The 16,743-nt window shown below is 38.8% G+C and overlaps 10 protein-coding genes across 10 annotated transcripts; 3 read left to right on the top strand and 7 right to left on the bottom strand.

Moving 5' to 3' along the window:
• Positions 1-2: 2 nt before the first annotated feature.
• NESG_01959 (uncharacterized protein) lies at positions 3-926 on the bottom strand (the record flags this gene model as incomplete). Its single annotated transcript, XM_053049574.1, has 1 exon — positions 3-926. A coding segment is annotated over one exon (924 nt), but the record flags the coding sequence as incomplete, so codon positions are not given.
• A 682-nt stretch (positions 927-1,608) lies between these two features.
• On the bottom strand, positions 1,609-4,179 carry NESG_01958 (uncharacterized protein; the record flags this gene model as incomplete). Its single annotated transcript, XM_053049573.1, has 1 exon — positions 1,609-4,179. One exon carries the CDS (start codon positions 4,177-4,179, stop codon positions 1,609-1,611), a length of 2,571 nt encoding a protein of 856 aa, XP_052904523.1.
• Positions 4,180-4,451: 272 nt separating this feature from the next.
• On the bottom strand, positions 4,452-5,081 carry NESG_01957 (V-type ATPase, D subunit; the record flags this gene model as incomplete). Its single annotated transcript, XM_053049572.1, has 1 exon — positions 4,452-5,081. The coding sequence occupies one exon, from the start codon at positions 5,079-5,081 to the stop codon at positions 4,452-4,454; it is 630 nt and encodes a 209-aa protein (XP_052904522.1).
• Positions 5,082-5,427: 346 nt separating this feature from the next.
• Positions 5,428-7,299, bottom strand: NESG_01956 (uncharacterized protein; the record flags this gene model as incomplete). The annotated part of the gene is made up of 1 exon (XM_053049571.1): positions 5,428-7,299. One exon carries the CDS (start codon positions 7,297-7,299, stop codon positions 5,428-5,430), a length of 1,872 nt encoding a protein of 623 aa, XP_052904521.1.
• A 1,022-nt stretch (positions 7,300-8,321) lies between these two features.
• Positions 8,322-8,558, bottom strand: NESG_01955 (uncharacterized protein; the record flags this gene model as incomplete). Its single annotated transcript, XM_053049570.1, has 1 exon — positions 8,322-8,558. One exon carries the CDS (start codon positions 8,556-8,558, stop codon positions 8,322-8,324), a length of 237 nt encoding a protein of 78 aa, XP_052904520.1.
• Positions 8,559-8,974: 416 nt separating this feature from the next.
• On the bottom strand, positions 8,975-11,233 carry NESG_01954 (uncharacterized protein; the record flags this gene model as incomplete). The annotated part of the gene is made up of 1 exon (XM_053049569.1): positions 8,975-11,233. One exon carries the CDS (start codon positions 11,231-11,233, stop codon positions 8,975-8,977), a length of 2,259 nt encoding a protein of 752 aa, XP_052904519.1.
• Positions 11,234-12,564: 1,331 nt separating this feature from the next.
• Positions 12,565-13,341, top strand: NESG_01953 (30S ribosomal protein S5; the record flags this gene model as incomplete). Its single annotated transcript, XM_053049568.1, has 1 exon — positions 12,565-13,341. The coding sequence occupies one exon, from the start codon at positions 12,565-12,567 to the stop codon at positions 13,339-13,341; it is 777 nt and encodes a 258-aa protein (XP_052904518.1).
• A 1,766-nt stretch (positions 13,342-15,107) lies between these two features.
• Positions 15,108-15,446, top strand: NESG_01952 (uncharacterized protein; the record flags this gene model as incomplete). The annotated part of the gene is made up of 1 exon (XM_053049567.1): positions 15,108-15,446. One exon carries the CDS (start codon positions 15,108-15,110, stop codon positions 15,444-15,446), a length of 339 nt encoding a protein of 112 aa, XP_052904517.1.
• A 12-nt stretch (positions 15,447-15,458) lies between these two features.
• NESG_01951 (uncharacterized protein) lies at positions 15,459-15,998 on the top strand (the record flags this gene model as incomplete). The annotated part of the gene is made up of 1 exon (XM_053049566.1): positions 15,459-15,998. One exon carries the CDS (start codon positions 15,459-15,461, stop codon positions 15,996-15,998), a length of 540 nt encoding a protein of 179 aa, XP_052904516.1.
• Positions 15,999-16,319: 321 nt separating this feature from the next.
• Positions 16,320-16,544, bottom strand: NESG_01950 (uncharacterized protein; the record flags this gene model as incomplete). The annotated part of the gene is made up of 1 exon (XM_053049565.1): positions 16,320-16,544. One exon carries the CDS (start codon positions 16,542-16,544, stop codon positions 16,320-16,322), a length of 225 nt encoding a protein of 74 aa, XP_052904515.1.
• Between the last annotated feature and the right edge of the window lie 199 nt (positions 16,545-16,743).

The following is a 16,743-nucleotide window of genomic DNA, read 5'->3' as shown; positions in this document are numbered from 1 at the left end:
CGCGCACTTTTGCCGGTCTGCGCCTTTGCTGGGGGAAAGTTTATTGGAAACTGCATGAGGTTCATTGCAGCAATCTTCCCAATTGACGGAATCTCCCAAAGCACTGCGCGAAGGTCTATGTGGGGGAGAGCCATGCGCGGCACAGCCAGAACCACCTCCTTGCGCGGGTCACTTGCCAGCCATCCCTTTTTAAGGAGAGAGGCTGTTGTCTCCCCCTTTATGAGTGCCCATACATAGAACACAGCGGTGAGCAAAACACCAGCCCAAAGCACACTGTACCGTGCCACAGCAGGGCACCTTTTCTTGCACACCTTGCACAGGAGAGTGACAGCAACGCCAACTGCATTGAACGCCAAAACAGCCTGCCAGTACACTCCTGCTGCGCTGGAGACAGCACACACCCGCTCGTTTGCATACGACACACACAGAAACCCTATGGAAATGAAGAGCGCCATGGACAGCCCAGAGGGTATCCTGTTGATCATGCGCTCAGCGCGAAGAATGTACATCAGAAAGAACCCAGCGCTTGTAAGAAGCGCAGAGAGAGCAAGACACACAAAAAGGTTTGTGAAGACCCTTTCTACCGGCAGACCAGCGGCAAGAGACTCGTGCATGCTCTGCACGTACCTGAACGACTCAGAGATCGGCGAGGATATAACCCCCGACGTGTATGAAGAGAGAGCAAAGAATAAAACTTGGGAAACGCAGGAAGCTGCCACAAATAAAATAGCGCTGGCAGTGTGCACCTCAGCGCCCGGGAAGGACCCAGTGCACGAGAACATCTTCTCACCAACTGTCATCACATACATAAGATAAAGAACTGCGCCAAAGAAAACAACAGGACATTTATAAAGGAGTGACTTTGCTTTTCGCGCAAAAGCGCGCGTGTATTCGGGCAGCTTTCCCTGCTCTGCATTGTAAACCATAACTTAAAATTTTTTACTTCTCCTGTTTTTCTGTACAGTGGCTCTACTTCTCATCAAGGAGCAAACAAAGGCATACGGAGGCAAAATCTGTACAAAATATTTTTGTTCGCACAGGAAGAAACAAATCGCGGATTTGCACTAATGAGCAATAGAAAGGGTAGGGAGGGGTGTGGTTTGAGTAAAAGATCGATTTAGTGATTTGATGAGGGCATGCTTTGAATTTATACAGCGGGCATATATGTTAGCTCTTTTTTGTTTTGGAATATTGGGATTGTTGTAATTCAGAAGGAGGTACAATATTTCTGCATAAACCCTTCTGCATGGTTTTATTTATTACAGATTAGAAAAGAAGGCCTTTTTTCTCTATATACAGAAATCTTAGTAAGGCTATATGAGTAAGATAGATCAGGCTGGTTTAGAGCTATATTTTTATTCTAATTCAACAGACGTTTTTAATATATATAACCCGAAGATCTTTTACAATACTAGGGAGTACTTTATTCGTATTGTCTCGGCTATAGTTAAATATTCACGCTTACTATCTATACGTATAGAAAGTAATATACAAATCCAAAGAATAAAATCAGCAAAGAAATAGCCATACACTTATCTACGATTTATCTAAGATTTTTAAGCTTTTTTATCTAGAAAAGGAAAATGCGGACGAAGAAAATATCCATCTCTATATATCAAGATCATGCATACCATCAAAAGTCTCGTAGTACTTTGAAGAGCTTGCGGTATTTTTAATCATCTTGGGCCGGGCTCGGGGCTTGCTTTCCTCAGTGTGCATACTGATGAGCACCTCTTTAGGAATGCCCTGCCCTGGCTTTAGATAGCTCCAGGAAAACCCGCGTGCGCCCATGACAAGCTTTGTTTCCAGGTGCCCTTTTCCAACTAGCCATCTAACTATTCTTGAAAGCATATCCTTTGTTTTCTTTGAGCACAGGCGCATCTCTGTCACAAGCTGCCCCTCTGTAATGAGCTTTTCTTTTTGCACAATCTTTATTATTTGATGGGCCTCGTCTAGGCAGTTTATTTGCTGCACAGATCCTGATCTCTCGCAGTTATCGCACCCATTAGTGCAGAACTTGTTGAATGTCTCCCCAAAGTAGTGAAGAAGCAGGTACCGCCGGCACTCCGCCTTATTCTCACAGTACGATATAACCTCCTGCAAATGTCTTCTCTGGCGAGATTTTGCCTCTGCGGAAGACCCTTCGTTTTTGTCGATCATGAACTCAATTTTCTTTTTATCGCTGTATGTATAGTAAAGAATACAGACAGAGTTCATTTGGTCTCTTCCCGCGCGCCCAGTCTCTTGATAGTATCCCTCCAGCGACTTGGGCAGCGAGTAGTGTATCACATAGCGAACATCCTTCTTATCTATACCCATTCCAAATGCAATGGTAGCCACAATAACCCGAATTTTTGAGGAGTCCCAGCTGCGCGCTCTCTCTGTTCTTTCCTTTGTGGACAGGCCTGCGTGGTAATATCCTGCAGGGATGTTGTGCTCCTTGTGAAGAACCTCAGCAAGCCACTCGCAGTCTCGCTTAGAGAGACAGTATATAATTCCAGAGTCAGCAGGGAAGTACGTCTCTATAAAGCTCACCATGTCTGATATTACATTTTTGTTTTTTGGAACCACCAGATATTTCAGATTTGGGCGGTTGAAGCTCTGCGAAAATATCTTGCAGTTTTTTAGGCGCAGCGCATCTGTCACGTCTTTTTTTACTGCGGCGGTTGCTGTTGCAGTCAGTGCAGTGATCGGCACGGAAGGATACCGTTCTTTAAGAAGAAAGAGCTGTGTGTAGTCTGGCCGAAAGTCATGTCCCCACTGCGAAACACAGTGTGCCTCGTCAACCACAAATCTTGTTAGGCGATTTGTGCGCATCAGAGTCTCCAGCGTGCGATTAAAAGTTCTGCTTTCCACAAGAAGCTCTGGAGTTGCATATACAATTCGGGTAACAGGCATGCGGTCTTTTGCAGGAAGGTGCTTATCCTTCTCTAGCCCGGTAAGCATAATCATGTTATATGCCGTTTCCCTTTCGCCTTTAGTAAGCGAAGAATTGATGGCCACTGCAGGAATGCCTCGGACAAGAAGGTTTTTTATCTGGTCCTGAATGAGAGCAAGCAGAGGGCTCACAACAACAGTTACACCCGGCGAAATAATTGCAGGAAGCTGGAACGTTAAAGACTTTCCTCCCCCCGTGGGCATCAGTACAAACACGTCTCTCCCTTCAAGCACTGAGCTGATAATCTGCAGCTGGTTGTGCCTAAAGTCATAGAGATTGAACACCTTTCTAAGACACGCATATGCCTGCATCTGCTGGAATGTAATATCACGACTTCCAAACTCTTCCACATTCTGCACGTACTCTTCTTTGCTTGATGCTGCTTGGTCAGAGGCGCTCTTTATCTCACCATGCAGCGTGCTTTTCTGCAGGCTTTCCATCGGAATTCTGGACATGCCGTGTATGCTGGATGCAGCAGTATATATGTTTTCCTGCGGGGCCTCTTTTATTCGCAAAACACTCTGCACATCTCTTTCTATATCTGCCATGCTACTATCCATTTCAATTGGGTTTGTGAATCTGCTGTCAGAATAGATGTCTCTGTGGGGTGTTTCTTTATATGGTGGATTTGGCATCATAGACTGCGAATAAACATGCTTGTCTGCAGTAAAAGGCATGCTTAGTATAATGCTAGTGTCTGCTGCCGCAGAACCCATGAATCTGTCACTTTCATGTACGGCACTGCCTGTCTCTATCTGTGGTTTAGGCGCGCGCGCTTTTTTCATTACAGCTTCTATTAGCTGCTTTCTCTGCTCAAGAAGCTTGTATACCACAAGCATGCTTTTATCCATGGCCTCACACACGGCATGGCTGAGTTCTGTTATTTTTCTTTCGGCATGCTCATCCGCATACTCTCTCCAGTCACATATCCCTGCACTGTTCACCTTCTCAGGCGATAGAGTATTGCTACCGCCCATGTCATTTCTTTCAGAGCGGTCTTTTGCTTGCATTTGGTAGATTTCCCGTGCGTTTCTAGCACTTTCATTTTCAAATGTGTTTTCGGTTGTCAAATCGTGCGTTTGTTGCACAGTGCTCTCTTCTAAAACAGTGCTTGCCTGCATGGAGTCTTGCACCCCGATGCATTCGATATTGCCGCTGCTAGAATCATCGTCTATGCAGTTGTTGAGGTTGCTCAGCGTATACTGCAGCATGTGATCGGTTCCTTTCTTGGGCTCTGGCATTATAAAAATAATTTGGAGAAAACAAACTCTTGATATTGTATTAATACCATGCACACGCACAGTGCAGACAGATCACAAACAAAGCAGGCCAAACAAGCTCCTAGAATAATTTATTCAATATCCCTATGCAACTAATTGAAAGTGATCTACCGTATGCCTCGGTCTGCATGCATTACACTAAAGAACAGCAACAAACCAGATATGTTATTTTCAGCCGGGATAAACAGACTTGCTGCATGCTGCACACAAACTCGCCGATAGCCCCGAGTTCTTTATGCGTCGTGCCTTTTTGTTTGTACTTTTTTTAGCCGGAAAAACTCTTCTCTGTCCTGCTCATCCAGCTCAGACTGAATGTACAAAATTGTGTTTTCCAGCTTTGGGATAAGCACATGCTCCAGTGCATTGACCCTTCTGTTTGTGGCCTGCACCATTTGGTCTATCATATCAAACGACACCTGCAGACTGGCCATCTCCACCATCAAGGACAAACACCGGATGAATTGCGCGCGTGTGTCGCTGATAAGCTTTCCAGAGGTTCCCATAAATACCATTGGCATTATTGTCTCTGGTATTCTGTAAGTGGGAATAATAAGCCCAGCCAGGCCCTCTAGATCGATCTGAACAGAAAGAGGTGCTGACTTAGCCTGCTGCTGTGCCAGCCGCATGTCCCCGCCATAGAACTCGGTGCGCGAGAGGAAAAAGTATGCATTTTCTATTTCTTTCTCCAGCTCGCATTTCTTCTGCAGGAGCTTTGCAGCCACCTCTCGGTGCTTCATCTGCAGCGCGTCTCCTCTTCGCTTAATAAGGCTCTTCCCCTTCTCAGCCCCCTGTACACGTCCTTGGAGCTGTCCCAGTGACATCCGTGTTGGAAAAACAGCAAGTCTTTGTTCGCCTGCGCCCATAACAATTTTTATTTTTTGTATAGTTTAAACACAAAAGAAACAGACTGCCCAAATTGAAGAAAAATACAGAACAAAACTCCTTATTTTCCACACAAATACCTACACACATCCACACACAGACACAGTACCATTTAGCCATGCAGCTGCAGTGCGCAAGAAACGCATAATTGCGTGCGCACACGCTTCAGTATGACAGATGAACTATAAAATTGAATAGTCTGCATATACTGCAAGGAAAGCACTGCCCAAACTCAAGTAGTTTAGCTAGCTTTCTTTGCAAAGAAAAATAACCATAGATGTTTTATTTATTATCAAAGATAGAGCCTTTTATCGCACAGGTCAAGCTTTATGCTGTCTCTTCCATATGCTTTTCATATGCTTCTTTAATATTATGACTGGCTAAAGTGTCATAGGATGCAACAGAGATAGTATTAGATGTGCTGCTCGATTTGCCTGTCAAATACCAGCTCAGTTTGCCTTTATCCCCTGATGATGAATCCTCCTCTTTCCTATATTGTTTTTTCTCAATGAACTTGTTAACTACGATGAAGTTAGTAAGCGTCTCTGTAAAAATGCTTGGATTGTTCTGGTTGAGTATAAATAAATATCCTACAAAGTATTGGATCTCTGCTTTTGATCTGTTTATAGATAAAACATTTTGCTGGTTAATGCTGGTGAATGTGCTGCGGGTCATAGCATACCGAACTGATCTGAAAAACGTGTATACTTTTCTGTCTAGAGATCCTTTTTCATTATCTCTTATTTTAATGAAGTTTTCTTCCATTGCCTTTAGTATACAGATTGACAGATCGCCAATCTTGTCTATGTCAATAAAGTAAATGCAGTTTTTCTCCTCTTCTTCAGAGACCTTCTTTTCTAATGCCTGGGCAGACACAGCTTCATTTTTCTTTGTTGCTCCTTCAATGGCAAGGGTGCTTGAGTCAAGCGGCATTTTCTGAAATAGCATCTTCATGATAACTTTTCTCTTTTCTTTTTTATCATCTTTTGCTAAATCGTACTCAACAAACCATCTCTCAATAGTTGCAACGGGGGTGTTCTTTAGCTCTGTTTTAGTTTCATCGCATAGGTCTACAACATTTTTTTTGCTGCTGGTTTTCACAGGCTTAAGCACTAGCGGTCCATTAGTAGAAAAATTCGCAATTTCTTGAGATGCAGTGGCAGGAGACTTTTCAGAGTTGGGTGCTTTTTCTATTGGGGTGGTAACAGTGTGCTCAGTATCAATTAATAAAAGCATTTCATCAAATATGCGGATTAGCTCATTAACAGTCTCCTCAAGGCTTTTTTTGTATGCATCTACTATTGCGTTCTTTTCTCCAGCCTTGTCTTTGCTTTTCAAATTCTTTTCTAGAGTTGATCTCACAGTTCGCTCTATATCCATTAAGCTTTTCTTGTCTTTTACCATCTTCTTAATGCTTTCAACATCTATCACTACAGACACCACTTTGTTTGTCATATCAATTTCAGAAACAATGCAGTTTCCCAAGGGCGCTTGAATCCGAGTCAAAAAAAGCATTGTGTTTGCAATAAATCTGAGGAAGGACTTGCTTTTTTTGCTTATGTTTATGTCAGCATAGTTTTTCTTAGTGCTAAAATAAGTCAGTGCTTTTTCTAGTTCTGTCTCACTCTGCGCAGGCCTGTCAACCAAATCCAAGTTCTTGTAGAGCTGATTAATTCTGACTAAGTAGAGCATTGTCTCCTTCCTGCCAATAACTATATCTTTGTTTCTTCTTTTAGTTAAATCACTTTCAGTGTTTTTTTCTTCAGAGACACTGCTGTTTTTAGCTGCTTTGTTTAGCAAATCTATTCTACTCTTAATTCCCTCTGCTACCTTGGGGGTTTTAATTTCTGTTTCCGGTGGAGAATTGCTTTTAGAAGATAGATTTTTGTTTATGTACTGCAATGATTGGCAGCTCGGATACGTGAACTCATACAGGCTGTTCTCTGGATCCAGACTTAAAGAGAATATTTTCTTGCATGCAGCCTCTGAAAGTTTTTCTTGTTCTGTCCCTTTCTTAAGCTTTTCTGGTTCTTGCAGGTTTTTGGTTTCTTTAATTGCTTTGGCTAGAATACTGGATGGTTTTTCTGTAGAAGCTTTTAAGCTCTGCCTTTTTTTAATTGTAAAAATAATCCCAACAACTAGAGCACACAAGAGAGAGCTTACTATTATTGATAGCACAATTATTCTTTTCTTGTTCATTTACTTCTTGAATTCTTCTCCATTATATAGATAATTTTTGGCTTTTGATGTCAAATAAAATCTTTTATGCCCCAAACCAATAAATCTTTTATCTCTGCTTTTTCTGCAATAAAAAGATGATCTACCAATAATTATCTGAGAAGAGGGGGTATTTTAAACTTTTTCATGGAAATTACCCCCAGCTCCTATCTAATAAATGATTTATTTCTCCATGCGCATGGACCAATTATTCTCTTCCTCTACTATCCTGCATGCAGAAAAGATTCGGATTATATTTGGGTTATATGTATTAATATAAGAAAGCGCAGAAAAATAGCCACACACTATGCGCAATAGAGCCCTTTCTTCTCTGCAAGTTGTTTATACCTGTTGTATACTCTGTGTGGCATTGGACAAAATATGTGTTACTTGGCAGCAATAACAACAAAATAGTAATGTTTGTTGGCATAACCTGTCATAAATTAATTGGTGTGTTTTTTAAATAGAACATTAAAGTTAAACTAAAGGCCTGGCTATTTAAAGGGGCTAGGCTTTCAAATAAATATTAAAATTTAACACCAACATCTTTAAGATATCAAGTATATTTACAGTAGATTTGTCCACTTACTGTGAATAATTTTTCTATTTATAATTACATTGCAGCTTAGTTGTCATATAGAAGGTGCCTTTGGTTTATTAAATTGTCAAATGCTTAGCACAAGTTAACAAAGAAACAAAAGCCTTTATAAACTATAAAGACAGTGAATTAAGGCTCTACTTAAGAGCAGCAGATGCTATTCTATACCCCATCCCGCTACGGGAAAACACAAATATTCCAGACAGTTTTGCTTTTCATATTTATTTTGGAATACTAGTGCGAGTTCTACTCTTCTGCAGGACAGCGAGTTTCTTTGTCAATAGAAATAAGCATACTCCAATGCTGCCTGATTTAAAGAATCTAAAATGTGTTCAGTACTCTGTTCTCTTTACCATTAATGGGCACATACTCTGAATACGCCCGAATTCTATAGGATATTTGGGGCTTAGTTGTCTTCTAGATGCGAAAGAATTGAACGGGATCCAATCCCTAGGTCCTGTCCAGGAGGACACTCTTTGCAGTCAATCTCTTCAAAGTATCCCTTTAAGTCCTCCACAGACTGCACAAATCGAGATATTTCTCCGTCCACCTCCTGCTGCTCAGATATTTTGTGCAAAATGCCAGACAGCTCTTCTACTATATTATGAAGAGACCTCAGCGCAGTCTTTTTGGGCACAGTCATATGCTATATAAAACTATTTTGTATTTATGCTAATTTTTGCAGCAGTTGCACATGGTGTAATTTTATTGAAAAGACTTTCTATCCTGGCGCACATAGATATATAGGGGATAGAATAAAAAACTCCATAGCACACAGCATTTTTAAGGTCGCTTAATATATACTTTACTTTTCGTCTATTTTTCATAATAGACTAGAATTTGAGGCATAGGAAGAATCTTTTTGAAGAGGCTATTTAATTAACCTCGCATATTAGCTTCTAAATAAGTCTACTTAGATAAACAGACATAATATACTTTGGCTATGTATTTTCTAGATCTATTTAACCCGAAAGCACTTCAAAATGCATGTGTAAATTCAGTTAGTTGGATGCAATTATATTTCTGCAATAAACATATAATGAAACTTCTTTATTTGTATTATAACGTATTGACTTTAACAGGCGCAACATATTTGATTGTTTCATGCATTACGTAGAAAAGTAAAGTGATTAAAGTAGTTGAGAAACAACAGAAACATACTATGAAGGTGCTTCTATCAACCTTTTTGAAGTTTTCCGAACTATACTCCTCTTCCTCTATTTCTTCTCTAAGGTCCCTATCATATTTAACAAATGCCCAAGTTGTAAGAGCAAATATTACTATCCAGTATAAGCTTACCTCTAACTCTTGCACATTTAATGTAAGGGGACCTAATAAGCCAGACCCAACCACCACAGTAGTGTATAATACAATCACTGCAGCGCAGATAGCACTGCCTTTGGCTTTTCTATTCCATATATCCTTAGCAGTTGTTAATAAAATATTAGTAGTATTTTTGACTAAAAAAATCCCAATTAATCCGATTAAACCCGCATTAACTTTAAATAAATTGAATGCTGCTGTATTTTTAAGATATTTTATAACCAGCCCAAATCCCATAGTCGTAGAGTATATTGATAGTCTTAGTAGAATAGCAGTAACTATCAAAAACGGCACAGTATGGGCTATTATAAGAGGTTTTGTTGAGGGCTCTGTTCTTATCCATGCAGGTGCACCATTTGAAGCATCCACATGAGTATGCCTTAGTGGCTGCGAGTTTTCTTCAACAATTGGCTCTTGCATAGGCTTGTTCTCAATATATTCATAGGAATTTTCCATACGTGAGAGACCTACTGCACTCATTGTCTCAGTAGCTGCCTTCACACATACTTCCTCAATATCATCAAATGCGCTGCATATTCCGTTTGCCGTGTCTTTTAATACATTCATGGTTTTACTCAACACAGATCCATTGCCAAACTGTTGTGTGTTTTCCTGGAGTATTGTGCTTTCATAGACCACATGGTGCATGCGTCTTGACCAAAATAATGAAATCAGCCTGCCTAAAGATGAAAAAATCTTTCTCTTTGACCCAATACCGTAGTTATTTACTATACTCTTCTGCTCTCTACTGAATGGCTGCACACGGCTTTCTGCTTGATAAGAATAAATCTTATACAGTTCGCCTCCGCCCAGACACTGAATAATATTTGTAGAAAACTCTATCTGTTTTGCCTTCTTGATAATATCACCGTTATTTTTGATAAGATTTATCAAGTTGTGGTATATCTTAAGAAGATACTCTGTTTTACTTTGTATCCCATGTATCTTCGCATGTGCTTTTAACACATCAGCTTCTTTTCGTTTTATGTGTTGGCTTATATACTTGTCTAGCTTCTTGTTGAATTCTTTCAAAGTATTCTCATCCCTTCCATTCAAATTGTATACTAAGTTCTCTAGTTTTTCACTGTAGAAAAGTTTTCTTACCGTCTCCTCCGCCTTCACAATGTCATCCCAATTTTGCAAAATAGTCTTCAAATCACTTATTAATGCGATAACTAGAGCACGTGTATTATGCTGGGCTTTTTCCATCTCCATTGCAAACTTACTCTCTATACTTCGCAGTATATCCTCAATATTAACTGCATCTGGGTTGTGCATGAATATTTTATCAACTGGCTGTACTTTTATATCTTTCTCGTCCAGTCTAATCACATTACATATCCGATGATAGTATTTCTCCACAACGCTTTTCATATAGTGGTGCATGTTTGAATTTTTGTCTTTTATCATATTGCTTTCATTGATTATCATTCTATATGCTTGGTGCAGAGCCTTTGTATAGTTTCTCTCCTGGGTTGTCATCCGTAATGAATTACCTTTGGTTTGCGCGTCTTTATAGTCTCTGTCAACTATTAGATCTATTGCAAATTCTATTTTTATCCAGTGTGCTATAGTTCTGCCAACTTCTTTCAGGAAGAGGTCTAATCTTTCTTCCTTAGACTTGTCTTCCATCTTTATATTGTTCAACTGGCAGTTTTTGCTCTTTAGCATACCCACAATATGAATAAGGTCATCATTTTGCTCCTTTATCCAGTTTGTAGCCAAGAAGTGTGCTACTTTTCTTTTTCTTGCTTCTTCTGAGAAATTCATAGTGATCAGCTCCTTCCAGACTTCTGTGTTCATAAGCATTTTGTCGGTTGCATCCGAAATCTTTCTCTGCAAGTCATTTGCACTTGCAAAGATCGTTAGAAGATCATTTTTGAGATCTCTCTGCTCTTGGGTTAGTTCCCGCGGAAATTCTATTGTTACTGTCATTCGAGGGATATTAGACTGTGCTGCTATCATATTATTTTCATTATTATCAATTAAATCCATGGGTAAATTAATTTTTTCTCAATTTATACCCTTGGCAGTTATAAAGAAAAAGGTTAAATTGCTCACAGTTGCATATTTATTAATGTGAATAAAATAAATAACTTTTATTCGGGTTATATCAGGTTATATCCAATTTGTATCTTTAGATATTCTGATTGCATCTTTAGACAGCAGGATTGTATTATTCTAGCTGTAAAAGAGTATCTATAGGTATGTGATAAAATTTAGATTATTTGTATGCTAAAAGGAACAGAAAATTTCTGTGTGAGAATATAAATAATAGTCTAGAATAGAGAGTGTAGTTGTCCAGGGAGTTTTATTATCATATTTTTTCGGTTGGTGACTTTGACCTTTTGTGTACTTGATGGATGTATTTCTTCCTTCTGACATCTTCCGCCTTTTCTTGTATTGTATTGTTCTTACTATTTTATAGTCAGTCTCTGATATACGAGGAATGTCACAGAATTAATGAAAGTGGGATTTTTACCACAATTTTATTGTGAAGATGTGCAGTTCCTGGTGCCATTTTAATAAGTGCTTCTTGTTCTTAACTTTTTTATTGTTTTAGAACATTCTGCCTTTTTATGCTTCTTCCGATTATTTCATACTTGTCTGCACTAAAACTCTTCTATCCAGAGCAGAAAAGTGCGAATTTTATTTTACTGCAGCTACACACGTAAACCACTCACTAACCACACTTTACACAGAAAGTATTCGGACTATGCTCTGCTAGTATAAATGTAAAGTGTTTACATTCTTATAATTACGTAATGAATAAGCACTAACACTAGTCTACTACTGAAAATATCACTCGTTCATGATACCCATGTACTTCTCTTGGACGCACTGAATTTGCACCATTCTCTGATGATATAACCCAAATACCCAGAACTAGCTATATTTCACTTGAATTACATGTTTTGTCTCTTATACACCCGAATTAGCATAAAATACACTGCTTAAATTTTCTTTTGCTCTCTTTCTTATTAGTGCAAATATTTTACAGCTTCAATTTAAGCTGCAATTGCATACACTGCAATATGGCACCTACTTCTTCCTGCATACATACACTACAACTGTTATAATGGCAAATTCATAAGGATTTAACCATAATTTAACCCGAAATTATTTTCTAAGTGAATTTCTAATTTGATTTATATTCAGTCTTAAGAGTCGTGCAAAAGAATGTAAATACAAAGGCATACGTACTGTTGCGTGCTAAATACACGAATATGCTAGCACACTGCAGCTATGTGCTGCATTTCTGGCTGTACTTGGTGGTTTCTATTTTTAGCAAAACTATAGAATTATTTTTATTTTTAGACCCCAGCATGGCAGGAGAGTTAAAACCAGAAGCACAGCAAAATGGGACACAGAAAACCGACAGACAGGAGAAAGGACAGAAGCCATCAATGAGAAAGCCAAGAGAAGAAAAGAAATGGATTCCAAAGACAAATATAGGAAAGCTTGTCCAGATGGGAAAGATGTCACTAAACGACATCTACACCAACAGTTTAAAGATCCAGGAGGCAGAAATTGTGGACTTCCTAGTTGGATCCAAACTGAAGGACGAGGTGCTCTGCATCAAATCCATCCAGAAACAGACAAAGGCTGGACAGAGAACTAGAATCAAGGCTGTTGTCATTGTTGGTGACGGTGAAGGAAGCATCGGACTTGGAGTAAAGTCTGCAAAGGAAGCAAGAGATGCCATAAACAAGGCAACTGAAGATGCAAAGTGCAACATGCAGCCAATTGACTTTGGATGGTGGGACAGAAAGATTGGAGCACCTCACACTGTGAAGGTAAGAGGATCTGGAAAGTGCGGTAGTGTGAACATCACTCTTATCCCAGCACCAAAGGGAACAGGAATCATTGCAGCCACTCTTCCAAAGAAGATTTTCCAGATGGCAGGAATCAAGGATGTCTTTACTGCTTCATCCGGACGTACATCCGCAAGTGAGAACTTTGCAAAGGCCACTGTAGCTGCATTACAGAAGTGCAACACCTTCTACTCACCAGAGAGCTGGGAGACCCCAGAGGCAATCCCATCCCCCCTACAGGTATACTCTGATCTTATTTCGAACTTCAACAAAAAACTAGCCATATAATACAGCAGCACTAGCTCATAAAGAATAAAGCCTAGTTTATATCACTTTGCTTCCAGTACTTTCCTTTCTATTTATGCAGTCTCTTTCTGTCTTTTCGCACAGATTATTGGGACTTTCTTGAGTGCGCAACAATCCATTATTTACACTGCATAGCTTAAACCACTCCATACATTAGTGTGCAACTGTGTTTTATGGACTCTGGTTATTCAAATTCCTTTTAACTCTTTTTATTTCATACTGTCTGAGTGTTTGCAAAGTCTTTGACTCTAGTTACTCCCACATGAAATACTCTGTGCCAAGAAGACACCAAATCTTCAATATAACTAGATATAATGCAAGGATACTTCTATATCACTCTTATAGTTGAAATAAACTCATTTTTATAGAGAAACTGGCTAGTACACTAGTTTTCTCTTTTTTGTCTCTTTTCTCTGGTCATCCGGCTACAGTGTATTTTTGTATAAAAATATCCCCTTCTTGCATACCCCTATTTCACTTCATAAAGAGACTAACAGCCCCTGAATAAATGACCAAATCAAGATATAACTCGATATAACCCGAATATTCTCTTCAATTTAACCCGACATTTGAATATAACTCGAATACACATTTAACACTTCCATAAGTACATGCTTTAATCGAGTCTACCCTCCTTTCTATCACACTAAAATATAACCCGATATAACCCGAATAATACGCACATTCCTTCATATGATATTCTCTTGCTTCTTTTGGTTTAACTTCTCTATTTATAGAAGCTTCTTTTGATCTCTAAATTTTCAAACTCTTCAGCATGCACAGAATAAATTAATTTTCGAAAGGGTTCAGATCGCACGAAATAAGACATAAATATACGCAAAAGTACTAAAATATTTTTGCATTCATAGGAATATCCAAGTAAAAATAAAACAATACTATATACTTAGTGAAGTGCTGAAAAAAGTGTAATATTTCAGCCAAGAGATAGTAGTCTAAAACCCAATATAACCCGAATTGTCAAGAGAGGTTTATTGCTATCACTTAGTCAAATGTTCTTGGAGACTGTGATTTTTTTGTCTTTTTGTTGAATATGTTTATTACTGTTGGTGATATACTGCTTCCATTAAGGTTTACATACAATTTAGTATGGTAGGCTTCTGATATACGAAGAATCTTCCAGAAATATTATTCATATTCTCTTGTGACCCTATAATAATAGTGTGAGATTTTACTGCAATTAGCATATTCTTGCAGACTATTACTAAGCTATTATTCTTTATATGTAACAAGAATATAAGTCCTTCAGAGGAACATCAAGATATTAGTATCAGTGAAGCATAAGCACTCAATAAATATACTTTAATTTAACCCGAATAACCCGAAATCACATAATTAAGACATCAGTTAATTGCAGTACTGTGGCAAAATAACCCAAAGATGAATAAACTAGTTAATTTAAGCTATATAATTATGAGAAAGTATTAACAAAAGTGGTATATAATAACACTAAAATAGCTCACTAGAGAAAAAGACTGCAAGTTGCAGTACAAAAGTACTTAGCTTCAAGTTATATAGAAATATCCAACAGAATAGCCTAAATTACCAGATAGCAGTGAAATAAACAATATAAAAGTAAATAGACAGTGCATGAAGTAAGACTTAATATTGTAGAAGTCCATTTATCCAAGTTTTATTATCTGGTGCACTGTAGTCTAACCATGCAATTTTATACAGAAATTTACCTTAATATATAGGCACGTATAAATAGAAAGTTGCATTCAGTAGAAATGAAGTTCAAAAGAAAGAAGCAAATGGAAGAAGACATTCCCCAGGGATATGACTTGGCTACAAAAAACACAGAACTAAAGGAAGAGATAAAAGGCCTAAAAGAGAAGCAAAACACCCTTCTTAGAGAGTCCTTAAAGCACCAGTACTTACGGTACAGAATGCAGTCAGACTCAGAAAGAATCCTGGAGGAACAAAAAGTACTTCTCCTACAGATTTTACAGAAGATAGAGCAGGGCCTGGCTGCCCTAAAGGAAGAAGATGCAAAGCCTGCAAATAAAAAGGCAAGGCAGCCTCTGAAGGAAAATCCAAAACAAAAGAATACACTGTATACAGAATAATTTTATTTGGATATGGAGTGGGAGCAAGCAGTGAAAAGAATTACAGAAAAAGCAAACAACATTGAAAGCGCTCTTTCCCACAGCACCCGCATTGAAACACTTGAGGACCTTCTTTCAGACCTTAAGCAAGAGATGGAGGCGCAGAAAGATGTAATTCAAAGGTCTGCAGACGGGGTGCGCATACTTTCCCAGCTAGGGGCAAGAGTGCAGGCACTAAGCAGGCGCATAAACATACTAAAAATGGCGTACAGCTCAGATAGCACAAGAGAGAAGCACAGGCTACCTGAAACAGACTGCCATCTCACCAGAAACACAGACAAACTCAATAAGTACATAAAAATAGCCTCGCACTCTCTTAGCTCAATAGAGAAGCAAAGGGGCATACTAAAAGGCAGCAGACAGAAGTTAGAGGAAGGTCTGCAGTACTTAGGGGTATCAGATAGGGTTATAGACCAAATATCCAACAGATACATCACAGACTACAGACTGTTCAAAGCACTCACTGCGATCTTCATTCTTTGCTTCATATACATATTCTTCTTAAGAAGCTAGTTGCAAGAGACAGAAAAAAGAGCTTTCTAAAGATAGAGTGAAAAGAGGCTTAAATTAAACATAAAATGGAAATAGAATAATAAGCAGGGATTATTGCATGCAAGGGGATATATAGCCAGATAACCCGAAATCTTCCTATATCCCAGATATATCCTAATCTAATCAATTTTATTTACCCTGTGACCATATTTCTTTGCAAGTTTTATAAAGATCTGAATAAATAAAGCTAAGGAAAGTAAGTATTTATTTACTGTAGGGGCACTTTGCACTGTGGTGTGTGGGTAGATATTTTGTGTGCTGTATGCCTGTGCAGTGATTCCTTCAAATTCTTCCCTGTGGCTCAAACCATTTGCAGACTCTGGACATGGTTCTTTCAAAAAAAGACATCTTCTTCGGAAAATTCTTTAGGTCGTATAAGACTTTGTTTCTGTATTGGCAGGGTTCAAGGGGCATCGTCTGCATTATTTTCTTGTATGCCTCTCCGATTTTACTTGTGTCAATGTATAATTCTTGCTTGAGTTGCTTGTTTTTCTCGTCTCTGTTCATGAATTTTCCTATCTTTCATATGTTTATATAGTCGGAATAATCTATATCAGTCCCAGGAATTATTGAAATTCTGCACAAATTCCAGCACAAAGACAGAAGTACCCCCAGAATCTTCCACTTTCCCAGATACTCAGATCATTTCACCTGCAGTAATTCCGCATATACCCTGTAATACTCCAAGTACATGCAGGATTTTCTT

The sequence above is a fragment of the Nematocida ausubeli genome (assembly GCF_000738915.1).
Source record: "Nematocida ausubeli strain ERTm6 chromosome Unknown supercont2.4, whole genome shotgun sequence".
Taxonomy (NCBI): Eukaryota; Fungi; Microsporidia; genus Nematocida; species Nematocida ausubeli.
Note: the sequence above shows the minus strand (reverse complement) of the source record. Positions and strands in the feature narration are given on the sequence as shown.